At 39.4% G+C, this 20,153-nt stretch overlaps 1 protein-coding gene across 1 annotated transcript in view; it reads right to left on the bottom strand.

Annotated features, from left to right (window-relative positions):
- Nucleotides 1–20,153, bottom strand: part of ptprq (protein tyrosine phosphatase receptor type Q) — a 56,389-nt gene that overhangs the window by 2,106 nt on the left and 34,130 nt on the right. Inside the window, 24 exon segments of the mRNA XM_055155844.1 lie at nucleotides 173–308; nucleotides 379–524; nucleotides 1,140–1,265; nucleotides 1,445–1,579; nucleotides 1,654–1,730; nucleotides 2,685–2,775; nucleotides 3,421–3,502; nucleotides 3,597–3,623; nucleotides 5,183–5,227; nucleotides 7,964–8,092; nucleotides 8,681–8,780; nucleotides 8,858–8,931; nucleotides 10,012–10,288; nucleotides 11,018–11,176; nucleotides 11,350–11,419; nucleotides 12,740–12,978; nucleotides 13,310–13,496; nucleotides 13,965–14,074; nucleotides 14,572–14,922; nucleotides 15,913–16,188; nucleotides 16,837–16,978; nucleotides 17,201–17,352; nucleotides 18,493–18,768; nucleotides 18,943–19,257. Coding sequence (XP_055011819.1) covers nucleotides 173–308; nucleotides 379–524; nucleotides 1,140–1,265; nucleotides 1,445–1,579; nucleotides 1,654–1,730; nucleotides 2,685–2,775; nucleotides 3,421–3,502; nucleotides 3,597–3,623; nucleotides 5,183–5,227; nucleotides 7,964–8,092; nucleotides 8,681–8,780; nucleotides 8,858–8,931; nucleotides 10,012–10,288; nucleotides 11,018–11,176; nucleotides 11,350–11,419; nucleotides 12,740–12,978; nucleotides 13,310–13,496; nucleotides 13,965–14,074; nucleotides 14,572–14,922; nucleotides 15,913–16,188; nucleotides 16,837–16,978; nucleotides 17,201–17,352; nucleotides 18,493–18,768; nucleotides 18,943–19,257 — 3,722 coding nt within the window.

Here is a 20,153-nt window from a genome sequence, read left to right as displayed (position 1 = left end):
CATAACAAGCGACATGTGGTTGGAAATCTAGAAGGTAATTATGTTGAAAATCCATCCTGCCAAACTAAAGAGGCTAATGAATTTGAGCCCGCTGGCATCGTTGAGTGAAATCTACCTGTGTTTGGCTCATGTTCACTCCAGACTGTTTAAAAGTGCACTCAGTTCCACTCACCAGGTTCTGGACCATGCACATGCGCTCACTGCGCAACTCAGCTACCAGCCCATAGATGTCCACAAAGTCATGGTCCCTCACGTGCTGAATCAGGTGATCCAGGGCAATGAACACGCCGGTCCTGCCCACTCCAGCGCTGCACACATTACTGTTAGTCACAAGGATCCCTGTGGTATAATGACAAACAGGAACTGGGCGGGGCTTACCTGCAGTGGACCACTATAGTACTGGTCTCCAGTCTGTGAGTGCGCACAGCTCGCACAAACTTGATGAGCGTGGTGCAGGACTCTGGGACGCCATGCTCCGGCCACGATGTGTAGTTAAAGTGACGCACCAGGATGTAGTGTCCATGCTGCACAGGAGAACAGTACCATACATATGGGATATGGCTCTTTAAAGGGACCTGAAGCCTCAAGAAGCTGACAGATTCCTTTGTGCAGTTTGTTTATTGACAAGCTTGGAAACAGTTTCCACAACTACAACTTCTATGTTAAAACATTTAGTTCAAAAAGATTTCACCTGTGTTTCTTGTGAGTGTGTGTATCTGTGTGAAACTGCATCAAACATTTTGTGGCCTCCTTAAAGATGATACTCTTTTAGATTTTGATTGTGGAGTGCAGATTTATAATAATAATACATTTTATTTATATAGCGCTTTTCCAAACACTCAAAGATTTATGGACATGTGAACAGTGTGCAGCCATTTGCCTCATCATTAACATTATAGAAATTACTTCCACTCCAATTCATTTTAATATTTTTCAGCAAATGCTTAAATGCTTCATGGACTGGTAGTCACAGGCCATCATAACGGGGCTGTGGTAAACTTAGTATAAATTCTATTCCTTTTCTAAAACATTAGAACTTAGACTTAGAGAGCACTATATAATGTGTGATTAAAACACACATTTGTGTCATTGATTTCCTGTCAGATGCAGCCGGTGTGTGGGCTTAGTGCAGTCCTCACCCGCTCCACTCGCAGGGTCCGGACAGTCCAGTCGGGGAACACCTCCTCAGACACTTTGGACACCAGAATGTCACTGAACACGGACATGGGCTTGTCGTCCTCAGGCCAGTACTTATGACAGCGGATCTGCAATGTCCCAGTACACACAAACACAGCACACACACACGCAACACACAGGAGTCAGACAGCTGATGAAAAGAAGCTGCTGGGATGTTCTAATAAGCCCACAGCACACGCACACATCCTGTCTACTCAGTGCTACACATTAACACATGATTTATGGGAATGTCATCATTAGTACGCACACGGCCTTTCTCGAAGCACTGGGTGAGCATGACGATGGTGCGGGTGCCCGTCTCCCAGATCATCCTCCAGAAGGCGGCCACGGTGCCAGGGAGGGGCCCTTGGGTGGCAATGAACTCGTTGGGACACAGATAGCCCTGAAATGCCCCAGAGTTTAGTGACTATGTGCTGCTGAAGTCTTGTTAAAAAGCGCTGATGCTGTGGCACTCACAGAGACAAAGCTGGCATTGATGTAGTCGGAGCCGTCTGAGCCTGGCTGGGAGAGCAGCTTCACTCGGTTGTTATTATCTAGGCACAGAACAGGAATCACAATGTAGAAAAGATGCTGCTCCAACACAAGTGCCTTTTGTAATGCTCACTGTGTGCCATACTGACACTGTGGAGGCACAAATCAAATAAGGAAGCACTCCCAATGCTGTGGTAGCTCTGTTAGCTGGGGAGGGATCCTCTGAAAGGTACTTCTTATTTACAAAAAGCCTTTCTACACCTACAGTTTTCATTTTATCACAAGTCTATTACATTGAGGCAATTACTTAAAGGCACACTGTATAAGCTCTCTCATAACAAGACTACCACAGTCTTGTCTCCATGGAGATGTTGTGTATATGACTGAAATGTTCCACACTATGGCAATAAATATAAATGCTTTGCATCTATAAAAGGGTTTTATTGCTAATACACACACATACATTTTTACTGTCAGTGGGCCTGTCTCTTTACAGATCAGACTTGTAATTTGGTTCGGTACAGTGGGACATTCTAAAGCCATACCATCTCCATGGCAAGTAGGCAGCGGACCCTCTACCAAGTTAGATAGCACGCCTTTAAGTATACTGACTTTAAAACTGACATTGACAGTGGTTGTGTGGTTTTAAAGAGTGATGGTAGTTGGCACAGAATGATATATGTCTGTCGCAAGGCAGCTGTGCCTATTCTGGTACCTCAAATAGTAACTTTTCTTTCACATTTATTTACATTTATTTACATTTATCTCCTTGATGGTATTCCATAAATTCTGTTGGCCATGTGAACCACAGTGCATCATAATTTGTGGATCTTGTACATTTCTGTATTTAATATTGTTATATCAGTATGTCCTTGATAATCTTTAGGTTTAAACACTGTCCAGACATCCTGCATAACCCTCTCTGCCCTGCCTTTTCTCTCAGGTCCTGTTTGCTCCTGTCTGCTCCTGTCTTCTCCTGCTTGCTCCTGTCTGCTCTTGTCTGTAGTTGTACTCACAGGGCTTGATGTTGGGGAAGCGGTTCTTGGTTCTGTTGCAGGGCATGTCTGCGTCTGTGGTGGCCAGGTCCTGCAGCAGCTTTGGCAGTGCCTGTGAAAAGCCCACACTTGTATATAGGGATGTCACATATCACATTTCAGTATTGTGAGAATTTAAAAATTATTCAAGATTATTGACACCAGAAACAACAATTAAATTCTTTGTTTCCTTTGATTTCTTCTACCACATTACAGTCTGTGACCTGGTTTATGAAATCAAGCTTACTAAATGATAAATTAAAATTGAGGTGAAATAAGCAGACTTTACATTAATTGCACTTTTTTGGAGTATATATATTGAATGGAAATTACTTAAAGCTGCATTGCGTAACTTTTCTAGTGGAGGGCCTGTTAAATGTTTTTCTCTGTGGAGATGTTATTGCTTTGTAAGGAGTGTTTAACAGTATGGTATTAAACCTTTCTATTTTTATGGGGACCAAATCAGACCAAGTTAGTTACCGGTCAGATCTGTGGAGAGGCATATCCATTCACAGTCAGAGTACCTGTTTATCTAGGCATTGTTTAAGCTTTAAAACCACCTGTAATTGAATAAATGTAAAGTATAGCTGTTTAAAGTCATGCTGTGGAGCATTCCAGGCAGAGCAATGATATATATCCATAGAAAAAGGAGGTGATGGACCCCCAACTAAAAAGTTACAAAGTGCACCTTTAAGTTTGCCTGGTTAATTCTGCTTACCGAGAACTCCTCCTGAAACTTGGCATTGTCATTGCTACACAGATCCTCCACATGCTGCAGAAAGGACTTCTTATTGACAGGCCTGGAAAAGAAACACAAGACACACATTTACTCAGAGATAGAAAGCATCATTTGAGAACAACATGTTCTCAATATTTGCTTGATTTTGGACTTACTTGAGGGATTTCCTGTAGCTGAGAAGCCTGGACAAAAAACAGGTAATGTGAAAATTAGTAGCATGTCAAAAGTATTGAAAATCAGATACTAATTGATAGTAAAACTAGTATCAAATCTACATACTCATTTGAGTAAAAAAGAAATGAACCTTTCCTGAATAGATTTAGAATGATCTTGAGCTGTATAAAAAGTATAAGACCAGATAAGACTACTATACACCCATGGACCACTATGGAACCTGCCTCTAATATGAAAGAAAGTATATGATTTAAAGTTCCATTGTGTAACTTTTCTGCTGGAGGGTCCATCAAATACTTTTCTCCACTTTTCTTATTACTTTGTCTGGAATATTTCATAGTATGGCATTAAACCTTTCTATCTCCATGGAGACCAAACCAGACCAGTTATAGGTCAGATCTGCGGAGAGGTAACCTCACTCACAGTCAGAATGTCTATTTTCCTAGATATTTTTGATCTATAAAACCACCTGTAATTGGATAAATGTAAAGTAGAGCTGTTTAATGTCATACTGTGGAATATTCCAGGCAGAGCACTGACATATCCATAGAAACAAGCGGGTGACAGACCCTCCACCAGAAAAGCTACACAATGCACCGAAATCGAGTTTGAAAATTTCGCATCGTCACAACACTAGTGCGATCACAGAGCAGCATTAATCGGATAACCATCAGACAGAGGAGATCAGAGCTTGCAGAATCAAACCTCCCCTGATTAGAGGAATTCTAAAGGACTATGTGATGATCTGGAGCAGGCTTTGGGATTGGCTTGCAGGACTTTGAGCGGCGCAGATCCCCAGCTGCTGATAAAGCCGGTTATTTGTGCCCCTGAACAGCACTGGGCCGGTAAAGCAATTTGAAAACGGCTGAGTAGGTAAACAAACTGGAAGTGAAGGGGGGCAGGAGCAGAGCAGGCAAACATCACGTCACTCCCATGCGGGAAGAATGAGAAGATTATGCAACTGTTTTTGTGTTAGAATCATGCGAACAATATAGGTGATATGTCAAAAGAAAATCAATATCACAATTTCTATTTTATCACGATTCAACTAGGCTAGTATCTTTATATTGTATTTAAAAGAAGTGTGTGTATTTTGATTTTAAATTCCATAAACATGACCTATCTGCATCCCCATATGAGGTAAACATGTTCAAATCAAAAAAGTTTTTCGGATAATGCTGCTTTATTCTTAATAACTTGTAAGAGGCTCTGTACCCACAATATATTGTATAAGCAGCTCTTGAGGTCAAAATAAGTCTGCTGTGTGCTGTCTGCATCAAATTATAAGACTTTTAATATTCAGATAATCAGGATGTTAGCATGCTAGTTGTCAGCTTGAATGTCGCGACTAAACATGCACTGGTGCTTATAAACTCATCCGGGTGAGTAATTAGGATGTTAGGAATGCATAAAGTAAATGAGGAATAACTCTGGACCACTACAAACTGTTCAAGACATAGCCATAGTGTTTTCCAAAAGCCAAGTTAAAGTGCAATACTTTAACTTACCTTTATTGCTACAAAGACCACACACACACACAAGTGATCCCAAACACCGCTGGACTTACTGAATGACATAGATCTCTTTGCGCCTGAAAAAAAATGAGGAGTACCTGGAGGGAGAAGATTGCTGACTGTGAACAAGCCAAAGTGTACTGGCTTATGTGTGACAGGGAGCAGAGAGCAGTTATTTAAGCATTCCTCTAACTGGCTTTTATCTGGGCCACAGCAGGAGCAGAGCAGCGCAGGCGTCATAAAGGGATCCAATTGGAGCCGAGACGAGACAACAAGCCTGACACACCATACTATTTTAGCTCTCTAAAACACATGAACTAAACTTAGCCTGAACACTCAAGAGTTGAAGTTTAGCCAATAAATATCTCCTGATTTACTCACGTTAGAAATATATTAAAAAGGTATCTGAGCAGAGATATGGAGGATCTGCTAAATTGAGTGTTGACTTTTATGTCAGATGCCCTTCCTATTGCAATCAAGCATGATACGATGAGAGTGGAACATTATGGGGTGACAGTGTGTGCCCATAAAGTTGGATCCTGTGAACAGTGCTACAGTCACCCACACAAAAAGCATACAATTCTGCATTACTTGCCTTAGTATATTTCAGTTTTTTATGCTTATTAGAATCCTTCTTTTTTTTTAAAGGTGAAACGGAACTTTTTCTGGTATAAAACTTTATTAAATGGTATCTCCTCATAGATAAGCAGATGAAGCAACCAGGCTAAATTACAGGTCAGATCTGTGGAGACTCTACCCTGTTCACATTCGAATTAATGTTTTTTAAGGAATCTCCTTTGCAACAAAAACACCTATAATTTAATAACTGCATGATAGTAAAATAGAATATTGATAGATTCATTTCACCCCATACTGTGTGTGGGGAGTCCATGAAGACAACCAGGTGGCAAACCCCAGATCAGAAAAGTCACATAGTGCACCTTTAAGTACATTTCTGTTACAGTCCTAGAATTTCTGTTTGTGAGTCTTTTATCTTTTCTGAAATGGTAGTCTGAAAAGGTAATACGTGTTATTATCAAAGTGATGCAGAAGTTGATGTAATAGTTGCTCTGCCGATAGCTCTTTTGTACTTTGGGGCACACAGAGGATAAAAGCAGTTTGTGGAGCAGTTGCCAGGTCTGGTTAGAGAGACTCAGGTGTGAGGATGCACATACACAGTGAGGCAGGCTCTGGTGCACCTCCTGTTTTAGCTTCTGTGCAGCTCTACACTTGTGCGCTGGAAGTCTGCTGTTGACAGGAGCTCACTTCAGCCTGCTGCACCAAAGACCTTTTTGTCTGGTCGCATCAGATTTAAAGTCTCGTCTCAATGCACTAAATAAAGCATTAACGTCTAGTGATGAATGCCCTGTGCACACTGCTACTGCTGCTGCTGTTTGGATACACAGGGAGGTGATGAGTAAGAACACATAAAGAAACTTTAACTATGCAAGCACATTTGAGAGGTTCAGTGGAATAGTTAAGATAATCACTTATTCAGCTTTGACTTTTTGACTTCCTTAAAGGCATTTTGGGTTTACTTTAAAGTACATATGACAGGTTTTCATGTTTTTAGAATTCTTACTTGTTTTGGAGGGATAGTGCCTGTAAATATTACTTATCAAAGTTTTATATCGGGAGTGATGGAAATTTATATTGCAGAAACATTTCCCTCAATCTTTCTTTGTGTAAATGAATGTGATTTCTACCTTAGACCAGACCAGTCATTAGCATGTGTAAAGACTCATCAGACACAACTGTCTCCACCCCCAGGAAGCTAAACTGTTGTCTGATGTAAGTCCTCAAATGTAAGCTTAGTTGATTAGCATAAGTGACAAGAGTGTGAAGTCACTCTGCTTTGATATGTATGTAACTTTTATTTCTGTATAAATACTCAGAGCTCAGACACTCTGGGGAAAGAAGGAGTGAAAGGGTGGCTGGAGAGAGGATACTCAGGAGAGGCTGTTGGTCTCTGGCCAAGGCCAGGCCTATACCCTGTCCATATCTGCTGTAACAAGAATAAACCTTTGTCTGTATTCCAAAAACTCATCAGGCTTCGCAAATGGATTAATTATGTATCATCAAGATATATATATTTTTTTTTTCTAAAACACAGATAAGAAAAAAAGTTGAGAAAAGTATAAAAAATATAGCAGTAGTAGTAGTAGTAGTAGTAGTAGTAGTAGTAGTAGTAGTAGTAGTAGTAGTAGTACAAGTAGTGGAGAGTTCTAAAACAAAATACCTCAAACCTCAATGTCATCAACAGAGAAAATACTATCGTTCTAATTTACAAGAAAGAAACCCATTTTTATCATTCATTTTTGTTTATCTAATCATAACTATTGTGTAATTTAGACATGGCTACAGTTAACATTATGGTTGCTAAGTAACAGCTGTGGAATTACCTCTACGTGTGTCATACTAGGATGTAAAATTATAAACTTCACTTGAATTACAAAGAAAAATATGTAAAACTTTTTTTTATTTTTTATTCTTAAATATAATCATGTTAACTATGTTTTACTGAAAAAGTACTCTAACCTGTCATATACTTTTTAAATTGCACTATGTAACTTTTCTGGTGGAGGCTTCATTACCTGCTTGTCTCCCTGGAGATGTTATTGCTTTGCCTGAGTATTCATATATAATGCAAAATATACACTACCAAAAAAGTTACATAATGTACCTTTATAATATTTCCCATTTTTAATTCAAAACTGTGCAATGAAGTAGTAATGAAATTACTGTATTCAGAAAGATGACACAAGTAGACAAATGTAAACTAGAGCATTGTGCGGATAAGACATTGTGTTCGTGCAGAGGACAGACTGACTGACCGGTTGATTTTCTCCTGCTTGAGCTCCATGTCTGCGATGGCAATCAGCTGGTCCAGCTTACACTTGGTCTCTATGATCTCAGCCTCTCGGGGGGAATAAGTGCCTCCTTCTTTTTTGTGCTGGTGAAGTCTGGATGGGAACAGCACAGTTACCAGGAAAACTTTACTTTCAGAATATGGCATTGAAAGCACTTGTCTATTGCTCTACAGTTTAGTGCATTATGTATTCACTCAGTTCCACATTCACATTTTATAGGCATAGACACTGTGGTTGAAGTGTCTTGCTCAGTGACGCAATGGAGCTCAACAGTCCTGACCACTTTGAAGCCTACTACAGTTGTCAAAGTTAATTTCCTATCCCTTTTTCCAAATGGATTTTTTAAAAATTCAAATATTAAGCAGTTAGAAGTTAAAAGGCTAACCAACTATGTGGTAACTACTGTTCATGACCCAGTGTTTTAATGCATATCTACTCTTCCTACTAGTACTTTTTTTTGGCAATTTTAGTGCAAACTAGGTTAATTTGCAGCTTTGTGGCATTTTAGTGGTTAAGAAAAAATATTTGTCAGAGATAATGGATGAACTGCTGCATATCCAGGAGCCACTGTAATCTGAACATGATGAGCCTTATTCACACAGGTGCTGCTCACTGGCTATAACTGATATGCTCAGCCTCTGATTCCTGATAATGAACCACTGGATTCTTGGTGCATCTTACTTGACAGAGCAGCAGATGATGATTATCAACAACACTGCCAGGAAAAAGGACAGGAGCACTCCCAGGATGATCTGCTCGTCTCTGGTTAACAGCCCGTTTGCTGTAAGAGGCACCACAACACAAATCACATTGCATACACAGCTGAGCCAATTATGCACAAAATGAGAATCATCATACCATTGGTTTTGATGTGCTCTGAGTATTCCGAGTCTGTGTACTCGCCCTTGATGTTGGTGGCTCGGAATTTAAACCTGGGTGCCATGGAAAAACACAGAAACTGTTACTTTAGAAAGATAAATGAGCCTAATGCATTATTTATTGTTTCAACCAGGAAGACTGCATTTCCTCCCTGTTTGTTTTTTAACTGGTACTTTTAAATGTAAACCAATCAGCTCACAAGCCATACATTCAATTGCATGCTCTATCCCCTTTTCTTCAACCACAATCAAATCTCTAAATATTTAAGCAAATTCTGCCTTTGCCTTAAATCCCACATTCTCACAAATGACACAACCATCTCTCTTCTCTGTGAACTGGATATCAAGAAAACAAGGGGTTAAGGCTTTCAAAAGAATGTTTTTGAGACAAAAGACTGCATTCTTCACCCCTCCTCCACCTCATCTCCACTTCAGCAGCAGAAGCCTTAGCCTCCTCCGCCTCTCCATCTTCTCTTCACCACCAGTGTCTAAGCATTTGGGGAGACATTTTTCCTGAAAAATCCATTCTGCTATCTCTTTATGGCTTATATACCTACTCACAAGTCTCATTTGTCTATGTGTAAAGACTTGTACTGGACTTTTATTTATGTAAATGTGTTATATAAGCAACTCTTGAAGTTGCATCTCATTAGAAAGCATTTGTCGGATAATCAGGAAGTGCGTTTTAGCATGCAAGTGTTGTTAGCTCCACACTAGGGTTGTGAAAAGCTCTAATAAACACATATTGGTGAATAAATTAGGATGTTCAGAATGAAGAGTAACTTTGGACCATTGCAAATTGTCTAAAATGATCTAGTTCTGTTTTTTACCTTTTCAAGGCAATAAAAACGTGCTTGATTTTTTATTTTAACTTCATACAGTAAACTGAAAAGCAGGATTTTTTTTTTTTGTTATAAACTCACTTTAAAGGTGTTTTTGCTGAATGAAAACTACAAGGAAGCACCTGCCACGAACAGTTTATCCAATCAGAGATGTGAAACACACACACACACAGCTGAAAAAGAACTATATGGAAACAAGTGCTTGGTTCATCTTCAGAGTTCGAGAAAAGTCTTAAGAGGGCACAGCTAATAGTTCATTCTGGCACACGTTTATCACTCATGGTTCACTCACACATAAACAGTATTAGGCTTCAGTGGTCCATTACAGTAGGTGTCTGTCTCGTTCAGGCAGTCATCCCTCTGTCCGATCATGTATACTCCCGTCATATTGGGCAGTGCCAGAGGAGGCTTGTCCCCCCACAGGAGGTGCTGGCCTATCCTCTGGTTGAGGTCAGGGTCTGAGTTTGGGTCCTCACAGGGTGGGTTGGGAAAGCCCCTGTCTGTGATGTAAGGGGCAGGAGACCGGGAGAAGGCAGCTCGCCAGTTAGTCACGTTCTCAGCGTCTTTTACTGTTGAAATGTGAAACAAGAATTAGACAGGAATTTGTGATTTACAGGTGATTAATCAAAGTCATATTACTGCTAAAAAACTAAATTAGTAAGCTGCATTCACGTTCTAGAATTTGATGATGCTCATATAACTGTATGAGAAATGTACTTCTTTTAAATGAAATATAGAAATTCTAAATCCAAAAATGTTGAACGGTTGCCATATCTTTTCAACTCACAACAATCATTTTGGGCTTAATAGTAGGACCACATTCTGAAGCTATTTGTTTATTTAAACAGAGACGTTGTTGAAGCTTGTACCAGTTTTTGATTCCTGTTGTTGGGCTGAGTAAATACAGAGATATTAACCATAAACCAGTTTAACAAATCTGCAATCTGACAGTTAAACAGGAAATTCCACCATGTAATTCTGACCTGTCTCTACTTCAGTTTAAACTATTTTAGATTCATGAATGTTGTGATGTCACATGAACCCAACCTATCTGAGTTTGATCAAGATGATGTCAAATATTGCGATATCCTTTGCAAAGTGACAAAATATCCCATCTCCATGGTGGTCATATTTTGATATATTACTACTAATCCTGTTGTTTAGAGTAGACTTAATATAATAATATTTAAAATCATATTGCTCCACATGTGTTTAAAATAAACATTGTAAGCAGAATTTTATTTAAGAGTAATTACAAAGAGTAATTCCTTTAATGATATATTCCAAAAGAGTCATACCCCCTGACTCGGCCACGATGACCTGGATTCTCGCGATTGGTCCGTTGTCGTCACTATAGAAACAGGCAGGCTTGTGGATGTAGATACTCCTGTGGGTTACCATAGCAACCCCTCGGGGGCCCAGCATCGCCCGGGGTATCTGGGTGGGTTTGGACGGAGCTGGGATGACCACACGTGAGAGAGCAGAAGAGATGAGTGACGGGTTATGTAGTCTGCAGCAGACACCCACACTGCACTTGCACTTTAGGCTTACACATCATTTTTACACTGCTAATCATCTCCTTTCTCTGCTACACTCTCTTGTGCCCTAAGCGGTAAGTGCACTATTGTACCTTTGATGGCTGTAGTTATCTGGACGTGGGGGCTGGGGGGGCTCCTGCCTGCTCCATTCCTCGCTGAGATCTACAATCAGACAGACAGGATTTGAAACTGTCATGAGTGTTTCTGGCATTTACCAAAGCACCTCTGTATAACCACGTAAATGTCACCATCATTTTGATAAGAATTTCTTGTAACTTCACATTGTAAAACTTACTCCCCCCGCATAACACCATAATGACTTTAGGGCCAAGATGACACTCTGTTTGTGAGTAATTCATCACAGAAATGCCTCTTTTATGCTTGTGGTGACATTTTTCCACTGGCTGAACTATTAGTAAAAAACACATTTTTGTCAAGACATGTAAAGCTTTTTTGTGGAGGTATTTCTTTTTTGTGGAGGTATTTACTGTAAGGGTGTACTCCAGTTCATTTAAATAAATTAGACAGAACATAGCGGTTCAAGATAAAAGGAATTTTACAATATCGGCTTTTCATGTTACAATCAATCTGAATTATTGACCTCACAACAATTTTTCATTCACATTGTCTAAGAGATAAAAGTGCACTGTACATAGTTTTATTTGTTTTTAGTATAAACTGAACTGACTTAATTTAGTTTCAAAGGCTTAGATGGGTTAAATTGTTAATATTTTTCAGTACTTACTAGGCCAGTTTAAAATTTCAAAATTTAAAGTCCAATATTGTAATACAGATTCTGCAAATTCTGATACCACAATGATAATAAAAACTTGTTATTTGGACAATAAAATTTTATGATTGATGACTATGATAAAACTTTCAAAATTAAATCATAGTATTTTCTTTTATATTACCACGTGGTGCTAAACCTGTGTAATCTCTGTGCTTGTGTGTTTTTTTACTTGTTCTAATACAGCTCAAGATCATTCCAAATCTATTTGGGAAAGTTAAATTTTTTTAAAGTCCTGTGAATGTGACTGTTTTAGTACTGACACCTGCTCAAATGAGTATCTAGTTTTGATACTAGGTATAATATCAATAAGTATCTTTCAAAACGTTTGACAACTTTAGTGCAATATATACATGAACAAAATAGAGACAATAAATGATAATATTGAAACTAGGCTTATTGATTAAACAAAAACAAATGTAAATATACAATATACTTAAAAACATGACCTACAACAAATAAACACTGAAACACTAGTTTGTATCTGTCATAAAAGTCAACCTTCTACAGCTCAAATCTCACCATACATAAAAAAAACTGTACAAAAAGGACCCACGGTTGTTCTATCATGTATTGAACAGTAACTTGATATACTAGTGGTATAACAGGCTTAGTTCTTCTGATTATTTTGAGATCTGAATAATCCTGTCCAGAATAAACGTTGACCAATAGCAGCAGTGTCAGGTTTGTACCTGTATGGTATAGTTGTGTCCTCCCTTCAGGCCGTCGATCACTGCTGTTAGCTGGTTCTCCTCAGAGTGAATAGCAGTGAGGCTGATGTTTTTCACTATCTCCTGTCCTTGGTAGATGTACACGTAATAAGCTGTGATGTTTCCATTGGGCTCTTCTGGAGGGGAGAAGCTCACTCTCACTCGGTTCACCTCCTCTGGGATAACTGTTACTGTCACATTGGTCGGAGGGCTCTTGGGCTCTGCAGGCAGATCATACAGTAAGATTTAATAAGGAATAATAGGCCATTTATATAAAAAGAGAAATTCAGCAACTGCCCTATAGGTAAGCCTACCTTTTCAGAAGAATTTTGTATATTTTGTACAATTTAATCAAATTAGATGGACAGTATTTGAGCTACTTTTGAGTTACTAATGCAACATCTATAACCAAGGAAAAGTTCCAGTGTATGGTTTTAAGTTTCTATTTCGTGCAGTTAACTTTTCACCTACCTCTCAATAGTTTTTAATATAAGTACAGTGAAACTGAAAATAATTAATCACACAAATTTAAATATACAAACACTTGCATACCCTCCTCTAAGGTGTGAAACACGAGAGGACCAATGGCCTTTCCATCAATGGCTGCAGACTGGACTGGGCCGGTGAAGGCGATGACAGTCACGAAGTAAGTGGAGAAAGCCGTCAGGTTAGACACAAGCAGGCTATTCTTCTCTGCTGGGCCCCGCACCAGGGACAAGTTCACCCCAGGGCCCTCCACCTACAAGCACAGAACAACAAATGTAGCAAGGGCAAGTTAGATCCAGAGGTGGGTAAAGCAAACAGTAAGTAAAGTAAGTATTTGGGAAAACTACTACTAAAGTAAGGAGTGAAGGAGTAACTGCCTGGCCGTAGCATTTAATTAATAAGGTAAAGTTTAAATAGTCTTATTTGAAGGACAAAATATTAAATAAGGCATAAAATCTTTTTCTCATCTGCGTGCCATCTGATTTATAATATAAGTTGCACAAAATCTTATATCTTCAAAGGATAGTCACAAAAACTAAATATCTGAAGGAAAATATAAATGTCAATAAATGTCAAAATAAAGCTTTTGTCACTTGTAGTACTGTTAATTCATTAAATAGTAATCAAGCAGAAGTCAAAGTATGCTGCTTGGTTACTACCAACCTCTGGTTATATCTGCATACATGCATATTAGTTTGTGCAGGAAAACAAGTAAACCAACCTGAACTAGATATTTGGTTGGTCCAGAGAGAACAGCTGGCTCCTCCCACATCACATGTAGACTGTTGGCAGTGGAGGTCACTTGGAGGTCACGAGGGGGAGCGTCGGGATCTACAGAAGAAAGTTACGTAATATTTCCTTTTGATTTGTGTTTGTGTTAGAGGGCTGTCAGTACAAATAACATCTCCAACAACATTAATATTCATTGCAAATAGTTTCTAGTCTAGCCTACAGGCTGGGGAGGTAATCAGTGGTGTCAAAACTATCAAATAAAAATGCACCAAAAATTACAAAAAATGTGGTTTTGTCACATTGAAAATGAAAGAGAATAAAGTGTATGGGATAGTGTTAGGCAGATGATTTCCCTTGATTCTTAGTAACATTGTGCCTGAGTACACAGAAAGAACTAACCCTGTCAGTATCTTATGTGTTATTTAATTACATGAGAAAATACTATGTAAAATGAATCACTTCTATTTTACAGTCTCAATGTTGGCCAAAATAAATTCAAATCAGGTACAACCCCTTTAAGTTTTAGAAATGTATTGCTTCTTAAAGGTGATCTGTCATATGTTGTAAAATAGTAGAGTTGAACTGAAAAGCGTTACCTCCTGCCAAGGTCCGACCATACACCCAGGCAGTGTACTCCCCTACTCCAGCGTTAGTGACCGCAGCCACTCTGAAGCGGTAGGACCTGTATTTAGACAGGGCCTGCACTGTGAAGCTGGACTGGTCTGCAGTGCCATTGGACACATTAAGGGACAACATGAAGCTGTCGTCGACACACTCCGGAGTGTCATCTGTAATAGTGGGGGATGATGCACAAACAGTGGACAGCAGCTGTGCAATTATTTGGTATTGTCTGAGCAGACCGGGGACGGACAGCGGAGGGGACCAATCCAGAGTCATGTTGTTAGCTGTGGCCCCTGAGATGATGAGGCTGAGAGGGGCAGCTGGGACTGTGGAACAACAGTGATATTAAACACACTTTAAATTACTTCAAATAGATTACACAAAGTAGACACTAAGGTTTGAGAGAATATCTAATAAGTAGGGAGACACAGACAGGGTACAATTGTAACCATTAACCATGTAACTGTTAATATCGATGCCAAATAAACCATCAAAAAGGTGCACTATGTAACTTTTCTGGTGGAGTGTATGGCACCTTCTTGTCTCCATAGAGTTGTAATTGCTTAGCCTGGAATGTTGCACAGCAACTTCATTTATTAAATTATTGGTGTTTTACTTCTAAACTTCATAAAATAGTGAAAAACATGCATTTTTATTGTGAGTGGATTCGCCTCTTCACAGATCAGGCCTGTTTCTTAGACTGTGGCTGTCATCTACTTGACTCCATGGAGATGTACAAGTTTAATCCCTTACTGTGGAACATGCAAAGATATAACATCTCCATGGAGACAAAAAGATGTTATATCTTTGCACTCTCTCCAGACTCTCTCCAGACTCTCCAGAAAGTTACATAGTGCATTTTTAAAGTAGGGTTGTCAAATGTATTGACATTCAGATGCTAATCATTATTAAAGCTAGTGCTGAAACTACAAAAAGTCACATTCAAGGGCAGAAATGAACCTTTTGAATTGCTTTAGAATGCTCTTGAACTTCATCAGAACAAGTATAAATATAGTATATGCCCATGGACCACTATGAAACCGATCTGAACGACTGTGGGATAACACAGTTATAAAACCACATGGCAATATAAGAAAGTAGTGTAATTTAAGTTAAAAATGACATTTTATTATTATAATTTTTTTTTATATGATTGTGGAATTACTATCCAGCGTCAAGTTTATTCCTTAGGATTCAAATGTTAGTGTTTACATTTTCAACAATTCTTGGTGAAGCTATCATACACCATCAAATGAGACACAAGAAAACTCCTCCTCTATAATCAAATGTCCAGTCTGATTGAGACTGTGCTGTACCTGACTCGGACAGTGTGCTGGCGGTACAGTTAACCACGTCTCCAGGCCCCGCAGAGTTGACCGCAATCACAGTCAGAGTGTAGTGCTGCTCTGGAGCCAAGCCTGAGATGGTGTAGTCTGTTGTAAGAGCCTGATGGAGTAGCCTCTCTGCGTTCACCTCCACTGTGATCTCATAAAACAGGATCTGGCCATTGGGGTTGTCCGGGCTCTCCCACCTTAAGTACACCGAGTCCCAGCTCACTCCAGCGCATAACAGATTATTCACAGCGTCAGACACTGCACACACAGTTACAGGGATTTCAGAAGGCATTTGGTCTTAGAGCTCATCTTTATTCTGCACTTAAATACACTCAAGGTTACTCACATTTACATTTTAAGAAGATGGAAAGTGAATAGACAGGGATGAATTTGGAATTAAATTTGATGATAACACAGAGTGAATACTTACTTTATCATCAGCTTTATCATGTTAGGTTTAGATAACAGGTTTTTCACACATTAAGAATTAAGTCCCCATAATCCCCAGTTCCTGTTAGTCAGAAGAATCAACCTGAGTTCCCCCTGCTGCGTTCACACAGCAACAGTGGCTGAAAGTGGGTCTAACTGGCTGTACCATTAAAAAGTTGGTATGACACTATTTTCTGATCTATGCTATAACATACATTGTTTCATTCATACACAAACTCTTCTAATTCAGCCTGAGTTCTTCTCTCAAACAGAAAACACTCTGTTCCACCTTGCGATGTCATGTGGCATACAGGAAGTGCTGCACCGTATTTTTAGCTCTATACACCATCCCTAGAATCATTTGGATGATTTTAGCCCTAAAATTGCCTATCTCTACTGAAAAAAGGTAAAAGGATAACATAAAAGTGTATCTTGATAATGTAATGTAATATGTATGAATGTTGTGAGAGTACAAACCTGACTCATTGGTAGTGAAGGTGACTGGGCTGCTGAACTGGTTTCCATGGCCCACTCGTGTGTAGCTGCACACACTTATCTCATAGGAGCTGTGGGGCCGGAACCCAGACAGATACTCCATAGTGGATGGACCCGAGGAATTCTACACATAAACAGTAAATATGATAGAACAGGTTACTTCATCTAGTGGAAGGAATAACACTGCTTTGACTCTGTGCATTTGAGTGTTTAAATATCATGTTTGTGGTGCTTTGCAGTCTGTGAAATTGGAGTAAATATAACAGTGTGAAGGTACTTAGCGGCATGCTGGGGTGTATTTTTGGGGAGGGGGCTGTGGACTTTCGGGCTGTGAAATTAGTAGCACCTGGAGTGTGACCGTCTGTGTGATGAGCTCCAGGATCCTGAAGCCATAGTGCGTCACCACTCCATTGGGCTCCAGAGCAGGCTCCCAGCTCAGCCACACTGACACCGCCGTGTAGTTGTATATGGTCAGGTTACGTGGAGGGGACATGGGCCCTGGGGCACAACAGGATTACAAAGGTATTCATCAATATATTGTTTTTTCTTTTGTATACATGGCTCTGTGTCTTTCTCACATTCTGGATTTCAGGGTTCTGCTTGAAGTTGCAAAATGTAACTTTCTTTCTATTAAGATTGTAGCCAAAGGAATGAGTTTTTCATGGAAACAAGCAGGTGGAGGCCAAATATGGGTCAGGTTCACAGAGCTGTAAGCTCATTCACAGTAAGGTCCACAACACTAAATGCATCCAACATGAAAAAACATGCTCTTGTTTTATTTCTTTATTTGATTTATTTATTATTTTGGCTAAAAAGTTATATACTCTGACTTTATTGTAAAACATATACTGTATACCTCATTTACTTTAATTGAGACCTTGGCATTTTATTCATTTGCTAGATATACATGATATACATACAATACATGATCAAAGGATTTTAGAATAATTAATCATTTTGATTTTTAATTAAAATTTTTAGATACAAAAAAAAATCATGAATTGAGTGTGTATATGTATTTTTTATCCCCACAATATGACATCTAAAAACAATTGGCCAATAAAAGCCAATATCTTTAAGACAAATGTACCTAACAGTGTATTCTTATTACAAACAATATTTGCATTTTCACCATATCAATTAGAGCTGCCCCCATCTGTATTAAATATTTTTGGTCAATAAAATGTTGTGATGTTACCTGAAACCCAGCAATACTATATCTACATCTGACATCTGACTGACATCTCTAAATGTCTTGCCTTAATAGTTTGAAGACACACCCACATTTGGTGCTCCACTTGGTTTAATTAGTAATTTAATGTTTTCATCCCAAAGATCCTTGCCAAATTTATTGCTTCTAACACAAACAGATATCTTGCTTTCTGCTATTTCCTTCACTTGTATGTCTGTCTGGTTTAAACTTGCACCACTGACTGAAACTGCTCCCTGGAAATGTAGCTCAAATCCACAGAGACCAGACTAATTATTTGGAAAAATAGGAAGAACTGGTACGGCTGGCAGGGCTGTTGCCAAAGGCTCCACACTGCACCTTTAAAGCTTCATTAAGATCAAAGCTCAGGGATCATACATTTATAATCATGTGTTTTATGGAGATGCCTGTTAGCCACACTCTCTCACCTCCTTCATCTGTATGCAGGTGTAGCGTGAGAGCAGGGCCATTGCCTTTGCGGGTTGCCGCAGTGATAGATAAGTTATAGGCTGTGTATGGGAGTAAGTTGGTTAACTTGTACGAAGTCTCAGTAGTGGATGTAGTGTTGGTGCCTCCAGGGCCAGATAGTGTAAGGGTATACTCTGTTATCTCCCCATTTGCCTCTAGAGGGCGCTGCCACACTACAGCGACAGAAGATGATGACAGGTTCCGTGTGGACACCAGCACTGGAGGTGATGAGGGAACTAATAAAACAAAAAAATCACAAAAACATAAGATTGTGTGAGCATTTAAAACAAAAATAAAGTATTTCATTTTTTCATAATATTTTAGCATAGAATAAGGTCATCATTAGCAAAAGCTCTCATCTTTTATGTCCCTACTGCTCTAAATGTCACTTTTACACTTCTTTAGATTACCATCGTCACGTGTCCTCAGGTGCAGCGTCCTTGTGTGGTTGTATGCAATGCCAGCTGCCGTTGCCGGGGTAACATTAAACACATAGGGGAAATATATCCTGAGCTTGGTAAAAAGATAAACAGTATCTGTAGTGGTCTGTCTGATGATCTTGTAAGGAGGCCCTTGGTTGGACGTGTTGGGAGGGAGGGCATCTTCCTGTAAGGTGAGCAGGTAATGCAGACGTCCATTGGGCTCCAGAGGGGGGTCCCAGGTGACCAGGATGGCCTGGGCAGTGGCGTTAGTGGCAGTCAGGTTGTGCACAGAATCACTGGGCACTAAAGACGGACAGAGGAAAACATATTAGCAGCAAGTCACGGGTAAATCTAAAAACAGACATAGACACAGTTATTGATATCAAGCAACCACACACAATAAAACTGTGTTTGCAGCACATAATTCATCAATATCATCATGATTATGGTCACCATCTGTCACAGGAACTGGAATGATTAGAGAAAACAGATGACACATTTGACATAAATAATAGACACAATAGCAGAGTGAATAAGGAAACATTACACATTGGCACACATTAAGGAGAAGCGTGATGATAAAACATGGTGAATGAAATACTCATCCTGTCCTCCATGTTTGTACAGCTCTGTACCTCAATGTTAGAGGCAGTGAGCAGTGCACACAGAGGGAAAGAAAAGACAGTTCAAAAGACATAATGACACTTGAGAGATCCATAGGTGTTAGTGAGACCCGAGTGGTGTGGAGGTCTGAGCCCAGAAGAAGGTGCCCCGGCTGGGCTGAGTGAAGCACAAAAGGATAGCTGCTCTGGTGGTCCCCTGTCAGGCTGGGTACAGGCAGAAACATAGTCAGTATAAGATAGAGAAAACATCATCAAGCTCATGATATACAAATGTGACATATCAAAATCTGCACCATTTTTCACAAAATCACATAAAAACATGTACACCCATCAACAGAAAGTATGATGAGTTTGGGTATGATTAAATTTGTATGCAAATGTTAGTTTCTATGGAAACACAACATTTATAAAACATTAGAGCCAAAGTAAAACCGCAAATGTTTTCTCAATTCCTGTTTAAATCCTAAAATTGTACAACGTTTAATCCTTGACACCACTGGTCATGTTTAGAAAAAGGAAACACAAACTGCATGTCTATAAAGCCGTCATAGACAGACAGTTTGTAAGAAAGAGTTA

The sequence above is a fragment of the Boleophthalmus pectinirostris genome, unplaced genomic scaffold (genome assembly GCF_026225935.1).
Source record: "Boleophthalmus pectinirostris isolate CB_2022bp ecotype Guang Dong unplaced genomic scaffold, ASM2622593v1 HiC_scaffold_2, whole genome shotgun sequence".
Classification (NCBI taxonomy): Eukaryota; Metazoa; Chordata; class Actinopteri; order Gobiiformes; family Gobiidae; genus Boleophthalmus; species Boleophthalmus pectinirostris.
This window is presented reverse-complemented; position numbering and strand designations above follow the sequence as displayed.